The sequence below is a fragment of the Mytilus californianus genome, unplaced genomic scaffold (assembly GCF_021869535.1).
Source record: "Mytilus californianus isolate M0D057914Y unplaced genomic scaffold, xbMytCali1.0.p SCAF_2, whole genome shotgun sequence".
Taxonomy (NCBI): Eukaryota; Metazoa; Mollusca; class Bivalvia; order Mytilida; family Mytilidae; genus Mytilus; species Mytilus californianus.
In genome coordinates, this window is record NW_026262668.1 from 78,372,567 (window position 1) to 78,384,818 (window position 12,252).

The 12,252-nt window shown below is 31.3% G+C and overlaps 1 protein-coding gene across 1 annotated transcript in view; it reads right to left on the minus strand.

The window, feature by feature from the left end:
- The window catches only part of LOC127728255 (iron-sulfur protein NUBPL-like), a 28,640-nt gene extending 17,597 nt beyond the window's left edge, over positions 1-11,043 (minus strand). The window contains exons 1-4 of the mRNA XM_052235538.1: positions 10,930-11,043; positions 3,327-3,465; positions 2,368-2,402; positions 966-1,056 (exon numbers count right to left, since the gene is read on the minus strand). Of these exons, the coding sequence (XP_052091498.1) occupies positions 966-1,056; positions 2,368-2,402; positions 3,327-3,465; positions 10,930-11,016 (352 nt within the window). The 5' untranslated portion in view covers positions 11,017-11,043. The remainder of the gene's footprint in view (positions 1-965; positions 1,057-2,367; positions 2,403-3,326; positions 3,466-10,929) is intronic.
- Positions 11,044-12,252: the final 1,209 nt, after the last annotated feature.

A 12,252-nucleotide genomic window follows, 5' to 3' on the forward strand; every position in this document is an offset into this window, starting at 1 on the left:
TCTTCTGTAGAAGTATATTTTCTGATAGTAGTCACCGTTCTTGGCTGATTGACTTCAAATAAATATTTGGTCATTACCTCATGTTCAGTACTTTAAAAGACCATCTATGCCATATTTTATTTAAATTGATTCAACCGTTTCGAAAAAAAACTCTTTAGTTTATATGCAATTTGGACACTGTCCTCTATCTAAGATGATAACTTTGGGGCTAATTTAACAGTATTTCTATCTTCATCTAATTTAAATCATCCATATAATGCATGGTTTCATTCCATTTAGTAACCATGGTAACCTTCCATAACAAGATAAAAAGCCAAATGTTCATGGAAATACATATGTATAATCAATAAATGCCAAGTGATGACAAACCCTGGTATTTCTACTGGTCATGTACGTGCTTCTGTAAAGACTTCACAAAATGTTCTTTCCTATTATCTAACAAAAATGTCTGTTGGAAAATAGAGATTATCATAGTCTGGCTTAGAACTACAGACTAGGACTTGGAATCCTCCTACATGAGTATTTACCTATTTGACAAGAGGTTCATTAATGTCTTGATATTCATCTTTGATTTTATTGATATGAGAATCAGATACCATCATTTGAGAATCTATTATCTAGATTATACAAATGATCACTTAATCCAAAATTCTACATATTTTTGATATGTGTTTGGTGATTTTTTGTAGAAAGAAGAGAAGTCATTTGAACCAAAAATATCATGATTCTGTCTGTCAGTTCAGAAGATCGTTATCCTTTTCCAAATCTGTATTTCATCTGAATCTATTCAAAATTGATATCAAAGACACGCATTATACCAATAAGTAGCATGACATGGCATTGTAGCTATCTTTTCTCAGTCAAAATTTTATATAAAATATGTCTTTTTTTAATCATTTCAAGTTGAAAGGGTAAAAGTACATTTATTTTTTTTCATTTCTAATCTTAACTAATTCAAGTCATACGGTTGTTAAGTAAAGGCTCTCCGTGTAAATTCATCATTGTTGGTATAGATGGACCATAGACATCAGCATCCAACAAACCAACTTGTTTTGTCTGAAAAGGAAATAAAACCATTCAATCTATCATCTGAAAGAGAAAAAATGAAAAGACAAGATGTACAGTGAGCTACGAGGGGAAGGCTGTTGCTCATATCTATAATTTAAAAAAAAAATGTGTAAACTGAAAATTTCTGGTCATATATGTCAATTATGATACAATGGCTTCAGACATGATATTTCTTAAAAAGTGAACAAAATTGATATTACCATATTCATTTATCAATAATTTAATTTTGGATGGAACGCGTCTTCTGATTGGCTGACGTTGTTTTGTTTATCAGCTCATAGACATAATTTTGTCATGTGAACGTGACGTCATCAATGTTTTTTCATGGTTTACTCCGGTTTAAAATGGAATTTAGAATTAAATTATAAGAAATGACTTTAATATTTTTTCTGACTATTCGAAATAACATAAAAAATGTGGTGCACACTTTAAAATAACCCGCTATGCGGGTTATTCAGTGTGCACCACATTTTTTATGTTATTTCTTCATAGACAGAAAAAATATTACAGTCATTCCTTAAATAAAATCAACAGCTTTCAGAAAGAATTAAGGATTTAAGGATTTTTGTAATGTCAAGACCAAATAATGGTCAGCACGAGCGCTACAATGGCTCACCGATTTGACTTAAATTTTCATATTTGATTTATAACAAACTAAAACGTATCCAAAATTAACATTTAACAATGCATGGCCACAATAATATGTATCAGTGTGTATTTAAGTCTTAGATGCCATCTAATTAACCATCGAGATGATCTACAAATACTGTTGACTGTCATTTAACCCGATATAAACATAAATATAAATATAAATAGATAGGGAGCATTTGCAATTGGATTTTTTAGGTCTGTTTGATATATGTTACAGGTTAAAATAATATGTTAATCATCATTTTTACCTGTATGAGAATGAAATGGTTCACCCTTGTTTCACTTTCAATGTTGACATGCTTGCCTAGTACATGCGTAATCCCTAAGGGGTTAAATTAATGGTCACATGAATACAGATTCAATTGAGGTTGAATTATTGACATGCAAGTAAATTGTATTTTAGTTTTTTGTCTAGCTTATGCCCTTTTAAAACCATTCCAGATGAACAGGTTTGTCTGTACTAAATTTTGAGGTGTACACACAGCCATTTTAGCCAAAAGGTCAACATAAACCTTAATTCATATAACCCAATCAGAAAACATGAAAAAATGCAAAATACAACAAAAATGATCATAATAACTAGATCTTCCTAGTCCTAGATGTCAAATAATCTTTTTAGTAATAAAATATGTAATATGAAACACTTACAGGATCATTTGCAGATATTCCTAAAGCTAAGTTTACTGAAAAAAGAAAACAATTTTACTAAATAATTCCTTTAAATTTGTCCTTGAAACAAATGACCATAACAAATTTTATTAACAGCAAATCTATTGAATACTAGTCCATCCAAGGACTTAAAAAATCTCATTGGTATAGGACTTTCTTAAAACATACATCGGGCCTCGGTGGCCGAGTGGTCTAAGTAGTTACTACTGTAATCACTAGCCAGTCAACACTGAGGTTGTGAGTTCTAACCCCGCTCGTGCGGGTGCGCTCAACTCCAATCTTAATTGACTAGGATTGTCAGTTTTCCTATCGAAGGTCGGTTGTTTTCTTAGGGCACTCTGGCTTCCTCCACCAATAAAAACTGGCCACCACGAAATAGCCCAAAAGCGGTGCTTAAAAGTGGCGTTAAAACACCAAAAATCAAAAAATCTAAAACATACATCCAAAAGCCTGAATATGATTTAAAATTACAATTACATACAAGTTCTTTCCCTTGTTGGGCAGTATACTGGCATGAATACTGGTTTGCTGCAGTGCTACGGCTTTAATAGTAGGATAAATTTTCAACATAGGAAATACTAAGATACAAACACGGATTATCCTATATTTAATATAGGTACCTCACACTAGCATTAATTTATGTCCTAGATTCAATAAAAATATAACATTAAAAATACTGCAATTTCAAATGGAACTTTCAACAAAATTAAAAACAACCAAGAATTAAAGTAAATGAATTGAATATAATAATAAAGTATGCATACATGTCATTGTAATGACATGTTTTTTACGAATTTGGTATTATAATATACTGTACCAATAGAAATGTCTTTCTAGAATACTGATTCTGAAACATCTTTCTAGAATACTGATTCAGAATTATGCAAAAAATCGTTTGACAAAAGAAATATATATAAATGTATATTGATGGACGTTACCAGCAGTGGTAGATTTTCCAACTCCTCCTTTTCCAGAAGCTACCACAATAACCTTATCTACTCCTGCTATGGGTAGTTTTTTAGGAAGACCTCTAGTCATCCTTTCATTCTGCACACCACTAGACTGAGGTTTTATACCCTAAATATAAAATGATCATTATAAATAATAAACTATCGTAATAATATTAAGAAAATTTGTGCTGAATTATTTCTGATAAGCAGGTTAAAAAGAGCCATTTCATTGTCAAAATTGTACAGAAAAACTGGTATTTAAAATGCGGTATAACACCTGAAAATTATTAAACATCAAACTAGAGGCTGTAAAGAGCCTGTACCCCTCACATAAATCATCTAGTATGTCAATTGTCAACCAGGGCCATGCTCCAATCCTTTAGACCAGAATATAATTTGCAAGCTAAAATCTACACACACTAAGGATCCATCATACCTAGTTTGGTTTCAATTGGTTCAGTAGTTTCAAGGGTGTCAGATCTTTGAAACAAAAACACAAGTAATGGGTAAAATAGTCAATTAGGGCTATAACAGTTTCTGTCATATGACTGCTATCTATACCTTGTCTTGATGTTTATTATCACTACTTTTCTGTCAATCTATTACAGTTTTCAAGATACATGTAAGAGAACGAAATAAAATGCAAAATATTGTATATAAATGTTGACACAGAAATATGTCTCACCTGTATGTAGTTTTGATAAGTTAGTACAAATGTTGAAATTAAAACAATATTTTAACTGTTACACTTTTACAAGTAAAATATGCAAAACTTTCAAAGTCAATCAACCATGAAAATAAGTGAACTAATGCTAATACAACTGCATACAAAATATTATTTACTTACCATTAGTGGTTCCTCTTAAACAGACCTAATAACAAACTTAAACATGTAAACTACATATACATGTATGAAAAAATTTCAAAGTACTTAGACTTTGACTGAGGTGGCAGGGCCAAATCATATCCATAGAAATGAGATACATGTATATGCTAATGCTAATGCAACTACATACAGAAATGTACCAAATATCATTGACAAACCATCAGTGGTTCTCTTTAAACTGACCTACTCACAAACTTTAGCAAATTGTTGATGCCCAAGTCTTGCTTTTACAACTTGGTGTGACAAAGATATTCATTTCAGGTAATAACAGCATTTATTTCAATCTTTTAACATGCATAATGAAAAAACTTATGATTATTACCACTGCTTTCAATTAACTTACAAAACAATTATTAATTTGTTCCATATTTCCAATCCATCAGATAAAATATTATACAATTACCGTTTTTTTATGAGATAAATATGTGGTTTTATTGACTTTGGAAAAAAAAAATGATATTCACTGAGGCCAATGGCCAAAGTGAATATCAGTTTATCAAAAGTCAATTAAACCACATATTTACCGAACAAAAAGACAGTAGTTGTTTAATTCTGTATTTCTGAGAGAGATTATGTATGCAATGACAATTATATACCAAAACCAATTGTACATCAAACAAATTCACCAAAACAATGCACGTAAAAGCACACAACGTTATTGACGGTCAATATATTTTTTTCCGCAGGTGAATATGCTGTTTTAATCAATTCCAATTCATATCGAAAATCCTATTAAAGTTCTATCATTATGGAATAATTTGTTACATTTTATATTTTACTATTATATGAATACATTTAGTATGATACAAAAAATATAACAGTTATGCATATAAATATCCAAAAATTGGCGGAAGAGTTGACAAAGTGTGAGTTGATATGGTTTCAAGACAAGTCCTTGTGGTAATAAATGTCATACACATGTTTTTATATGCTTTTTGCTCTATCCAGTGCTTTATAATTTGCAATGTTCATGTCTTGTCTCACTTGAAATGTTTGCTTATCGGTGTTCCCACTGTCTGTATAAAACACTGCTTAGCTCTTCATAAAATTGCATATGATGGCTTTGTGACGTCAAATACGTTAACCCGGCCTTAATAACTTTGACCCAGATATATCACCAAAATCATAATGAATGAACTGACTTTGATAAGTTTGATTGGAACTTATCAAGCCATCTTACAGTTTTCTAGTGAAACAATGAAAAACTGTTGTTTCAATCATGCAAAAAACACAAATACAATACAATGAATCGATGATCAGATTTTCATTATATTTATATTGTAAAATGTCAGCTGCTGGACACAATATGAAGCCTTTTTGAAATCGTTCGCTGTGCTCACTTGACAAAAAGCTTCATATTGTGACTCTCAGCTGATATTTTACAATATAGATAGAGTTGATTCATTTGACAAACTGCCATCTCTGTTTGCCTGAAAACAACAAAATAGGACAGTAATTTTCTTATTAATAGGACATATCTACAATTTAGGAACTAGATTCATAAGTGACGGTAACTGGTCCTTGTATCCATGAAATTTCAAGCAAAAATTGGCACACTAGTAACCTGCTTAATGCTGGATATAAGAGGAATTAAAGATCAAGTCTATGGTCCTAGACCTATCTTAGGGTAACCTTTTTGTGTTAAAAGAATATTTCCAAAAGTATTTCCTGTTAAAAATTATTTAAGAAAAACTGTGAATATCTGACAGTAGCTTGAACTAGACCAGTAGAGTACGTCCAAACCAAAGGTAGTTTTTTTCCTTTACTGGCCGATGACCAGTTACTGTTAGTTATCAGTAACCATCACCTGACAGTTTATGCAATAACGGACGCTTTTCATAAATACGACTAACGACTTACTGCTATTTTCTGCACACAATAACTCTTATTTAATTTTTACAAAATTTGATTTGTTTGAATAGATTAAGACAAGAAAATGTGGAGTTTTATCTTTTTCAACACATCTTGGGAAGATACGCGTGCAGGGGCATGACGTCATCACTTTATGACATCCTCATTTTAAAAAAATATAACAATTTTCAGACAAAGTAATTTCAAAGTTTGCTTAAGAACAAACATTTCTTTCATAAGAATTAAATAAGAATTTGAGAATTAACTTCTTTGCTCCTATTGAATACTGTGTAACTTGTTGATTTCAATAAACATAAATTCATGATCAGTTAAAATTTAGCGAGGGAAAGAAAAGTTTCAGAATTTTTGACAAAAGGACTATATATTTGGTACATTTAACATTGAACCTTCTCTTCTTACCCAAAAATATCAAAATATGAAACTAATATTCAAATTGAGCTAACATTTCTATCATTCAGTGGTAAGATTCTGAAGTGACGGTAACTTGAACCTCGTACTTGTAAAATTTCACGCAAAAATTGCCACTCCAGTTCCCTGCTTTACAATAGTTATAAGAGGATTTCAGGTCAGCTAGTCTATGGTGCTAGAACTAATTTTTGGTAACCCTTTATATGATACAAAATATATCCAATGGAATTCCTGTTAAAAATATTTGAGAAAACTGCAAATTTCCGATGGTAACTGGTACTGGACCAGAATATAATGGATATCACTGGGTCACTATATCAATACAAATTTTGAATAATTGAATTCATGTGGTAACATCAAAGTTAAAAGGGGCAGACTTCAAGTTTTTTTCTTGTCTATTTTAGTTTTATAAATATAATATGTCTGTAGGATTGAACCTTTTGAACTCTCGTCTCGTTTTTGCTGGGACTATTATAGTATAATAGTCCCAGGTTTTTGTTATGAAATTGTGAATATAGGACATAATATATTAATATTTCCTGCATACACTGAAAAATATATGTGTGGTTCCAGTTACGTTCTGAAAAAGAATAGGGTCAGTAGGTCAGCATTTTTATTTTATTCGGATTGTCAAAATCGGGAAAAAAATCATGTGTTCACCAAGTATCATACACGCCCCTACCGGAAGTTTGCCAATTTTTTATATGTTTGGTTGTAAAATAAACAGAAATGTTATGTTTTAAGTTAATTTTGTTGCATTCTGTTAAGAATTTGATGCATTTTTAGTCGTAGTGGATACTTCTAATGGAAATACAGATGACAGAAGTCTGTGAATTTAATTATTGAAATTCACATTCCACAAAACGGGATCGTTCAAAATATATTTTTCAGTAATGGAACAAAAGGTCTAGGGTCGGGGGTTTAAACTAGGGTTGGTCAAGTACCTGGAACCACACATATATTTTTATTTGGCCTTAACATTACAATAACAGAACGTTATCGTAGACACAAATATTATTGTTACGTTCACAATAAATCCGATTCTAATCCAACCTAGCATTCTGGCGATTAGTGTCCAACGTAACAATAGGCCACTTCACAGTTATTCAGCAATATTGATTAGGGGGCAGAACTCCATTTCACAAAAAAAACTTACGACTAATATTGGTCGTAAGTCATGAACAATTCAGTATACTTACAATCAATCTTAGACGTAAGTTTTTTGTGAAACTGATTCCAGATGTTTTGGATAGAGGTGGAACTATTGTCATGGCAAGAAATTAGTTCAATCATTTTTAGGTATTGCTATTTGTAACTCATGTATCATTTGTACCCATTGCAACTATTTACAGTTGAAAGGAATGAGTGTATTCACCATGTACCATTTGTATCCATTTGTACCTGGTTACAAATGAAAGGGGGGTATTTCAGCACTAATTTTAGGTACGGAAAGTAATTTTTTTTAAAATCAACTGATCTAAGAAAACTTTATCTCATTTTAAAGGCATTACCTAATGAACAGTAAAGCTTTTTTTAGATTTTATGATAACAAGGATAGTGTTTGAACAGTAAACGCTAATACGAGGGCAGGAGTGTTATATATAAAATAATTGCTTACCAAACGAACAGTGGAAAGATTTTTAGATTTTATGATAACAACTAAACAAGGATAGTGTTTGAACAGTAAACGCTATTACAAGGGCAGGAGTGTTTATCCTGTTTAATATATAGATACATAAATAGTGAAATCTGGACAAGTGGATTGAGTAATAAATAGTTAACTTCGTTTACATGGTGATGGATTAGTTCGCATGCTGTATATATGTTACTGTTTCTAATAATTATGTTTATGAACATATACTATAACCAATTTTATGAGTGCCCCGTGTGTAAGGGTTAGGGTGCAAATAAAGAAGTACGCTGTAAAAGCGAAGCTCCTGCTAGAGGAGGAAGATAAAGACTAGGTAACAGGCATTGTGAAGACATTTTCAAAATGGTTTCACTTTTATCAATACACGTAATAACAACGAAGAAATAGCAAATTTTCAAAAGGGTAATTTTTTACTATTCTAGAAAAACTGTTTCCTCTCTTTAAAAAATAATAAAATACATTTTTTTAATCATTTGGGTTATAGTTTTGTTTATATATTGCTTCTTTTACATCTTGTTAGTCAATTTAAATCCTCCATGTTAAGTTTTTTGGTCAAAATAAAAGCATAAAGATTGAAAATCAACCACTCTCATGAAATTCTATCGTCCAAAGTCACATAACATGACGATACCTTTATATATTCCTTTCTTCAGAACATCAGTTGGTATATTGAAAATGTAAAGTAAAACTTTATAAACATTTGAATGTAAAGAAACAAAATATAAATATGAACATTACTCTTTATATACAAATGTATATGTTTGTGTGTGTGTACCATGAGAGACGAGAACAGTTTTGAAGTATGTCATCTGTCTTTGTATAGTCATGATAGTTTTAGAATGTTCCTTTTCATTAACATTCTATTTAATGAAATATTCTTATTCTTGTATAGCATGTTTAGTGAATGCTTATAAATAAAAATAAACAACAACCTTTCAACAATTATACTACAGGTTTAAAATACCTGTTGCACTGAAAAACAATGAAAATAAATATAACATTATTTTTATATGAGAAATTTCAAACAAAATAATTATGTCAGATCACTGTAAATACTTGTATGTATAAAAGTAAAGTAAATTAATATCTGTAAATCAGTTACAATATTTATACAGTGAAATCTGTAAACCAATCTCATTCACGACAGAAGTGCAACTACATGCAAACGAATCTTGAACAGAACTTCGAACATGGTTTGAGGCCTACCATCTCCGGTATTATCTTAAGTTTTTTGGCTCGATAATCCTCTAACAGTCTGTATGTGTAGATAGCTGTAGTGTCTGTTACGTTCCCTTATTTAATTTTACCATTGTATTTAGAACATATATGTGGGGAAAATTTCAACAACTCAGTTAATGTGATCACACACACACACACAAAAATATGTATACAAAAAATAAAATCTTTAGAGTGTACTGTTAAATACAGTCTGAAAAATAGGGTCATATTAATATTGTTTTGAAAGTTATATTAATTATTCTAGGACAAATAGTATTTGTATAATAATTAATATAACTTTCAACTTGGAAAGTGGCAGTCAGGGAAAGGGGGTAGGGGAATCTTCTTGTATCAATATGGGATGGAAGACAGGGGAGAATTGATGACAAGGGAATGAATTGCCATGTTGGGTTTTTTTAAACCTTAACTGTGAATAGCAGACGAAGTAACCTGCCGCTACTGCATGGATTCCTATGTATGTTTTTAGTTGAACATGTTGAAAATACATATATTGATTGTTGTTAAACCACATTATTCAGTATCCTTACTATCTCGTGTGCAATGGCAAATGGTTAAACTATCTTTAAATCGCAATAAACTGGCTGTATAATGCACAAAAAAAAAACTATCCCACTGATTTCCAATCAAAACTAAACCAAAAGTTGTCCATGCAAGGGAAATAACTATGTATACACAAAAAGGAGGGTTATTTATAAAAATTAATTTTGATATGAACACAGCTATCTAGATTTATTTATTTGACCTAATTATTTAATTAATATATTAAACTTAATAAAAAAGGACATTTTATGGCTGTATAACGTTCCTTTGTATTTTTTGGAAACAAATGTAACTTTCAAACCCTTGTTTGTACCTCAAATATTTCATTGTATTCCTGAAAATTTTAATATACAGAATCATGAATATTCATATAATATCTATCAAAAGCAATCAGAACCTTCTGAGACTTAACAAGTTAATAGAAGGCCTTAATTGGAGGTCACCCAAAGATTTTATTTTTACACACATCTGGGAACAATTATTTAGGGTAATTTGGAGTTATCTCCCATTGGTTTGCCATACCTACTAATTTCTTGACATATGTAGAAATATTAAGAAAGTACAGGAATTGGAAAACATATGCATGAGGGGCCTGATAGGGGGGTCTCATCACAATTCACAAGTTGATTTTTTTGTCAATCACGATTCACAGAAAATAAATTTCCATGATCACGGATCACGAAAATATAAAAAAAAATAAATCTGTAGAAAAACGGATCACGAGACACGATAGCGAAAATGCGCCGATCACTAAGAACGAAAATAACCCATCTGGGCCCTCATGCATGTTTCCAAGCAACTGTTCTGTTTCAATGATGTTTTCCCGTGTTTTTCAAAGCATTTTCTCCTCCATTATGAAAATCTGCCCCTATTTAATATGGCTTCAATATAACCGTTTTTACTTTTTTGTTATTGTTACGTTTTCGACGTAATCGTAGCCAGTGCCTAAAACTTTTACGCTTAAATGTAAGATGTATGAAACTTATTATGCTTACAAACGGATTTTCGTGAGAGGAATACATTCTGTTCATTCGTTTAACAATATGTTTACTGATTAATCTTTGCAAAAGTTTCATGTCCATTTTTGAGATTTTTTTTATGTTAGGCGACTTAATCGATAGGGGAAAGACACGAATTTATATTATGTAAGTTCTATATTTATACAAGTTATGTATAAACCTCCTACGAAAGAGCACTGTATATTCCATTCAAGGATTTCGCCCTTACATTTACACTTACCTATCCTGTATTTGCCACATATATCAAATGAACCACTGGCACTGTTGCCTTTAGTCAACGAAGAGATTCTATAGTTGAATCTGAGACTACTGGGTTATAGTTGTCTCAGGTTGAATCCTTAAGATGAATTGCAAATTATATGGTTTATCCTCCAAAACAAGGAATTGTACATTTCCTTGTCCAAACAGATAAAATCGATGCACTTTTAAAACCAATTACTGAGTTGTGCATAACTCACCAACACTATATCTACAAAATTACAGCTCCCATTTTTGATGGGACTACACCTTAAGGATGTAGGTCAGGTTTATGAATTTTTGTCAGATGTTCGGACTCCTTGGTTTTTTCCTACGATACAGGGCAAAATATTTTGCCCCATAACACCCATTTTTCTTTTCATGTAAGACTGCAATAGCTCATAAAAGGTCATTTACCAAAATTTAAGCAGATTCTAGATTTCTTTTCTTTCGATTGAGACCCAAATAATACCAATGCAAATATAAGGTAAAAGTCCGAGTCAGCCTTTTCCCGCCATTTAAAAAAAAATGAAATATCTCGAAAAGGAGCTCCATAACCTATCAATATTTTAAGCTTATTTTGTTCCTTACCTAATGCTCTTGTGACTTATAGTATCAAGTTCAAATTCTAGATTTGCATCCTTAAATGTCATCACATAAATTATCTTGTCCATATCAGATCATATCATAATTGTGTATTGCTTCATATTAAAATCATAAAATTGATGCACGCTTTTGGTGCAAACTAAAACATAGTCCAGCACTATTCTTCTCAATTTGATTTTGTTGTTGAGTTGACAAAAATCATCTTGAGCAGTCAATGTTACTCCCACGTCGTTTGCTCTTTATGAATGAGTTACACGAGGTCAAAGGTGTAAATGACGTCATTGAACGATGAAGTAGGAAATTAAAGTCAACAATGTTCTGAGTGGTTGGGCTGACATCCATAAAGGCGTACCACAGGGTTCTATACTAGGGCCATTGTTGTTTAACATATTTATAAATGATATTTTTCTTTTTGTTAAAAATGGTAGTTTATATAACTATGCAGATGACAATACT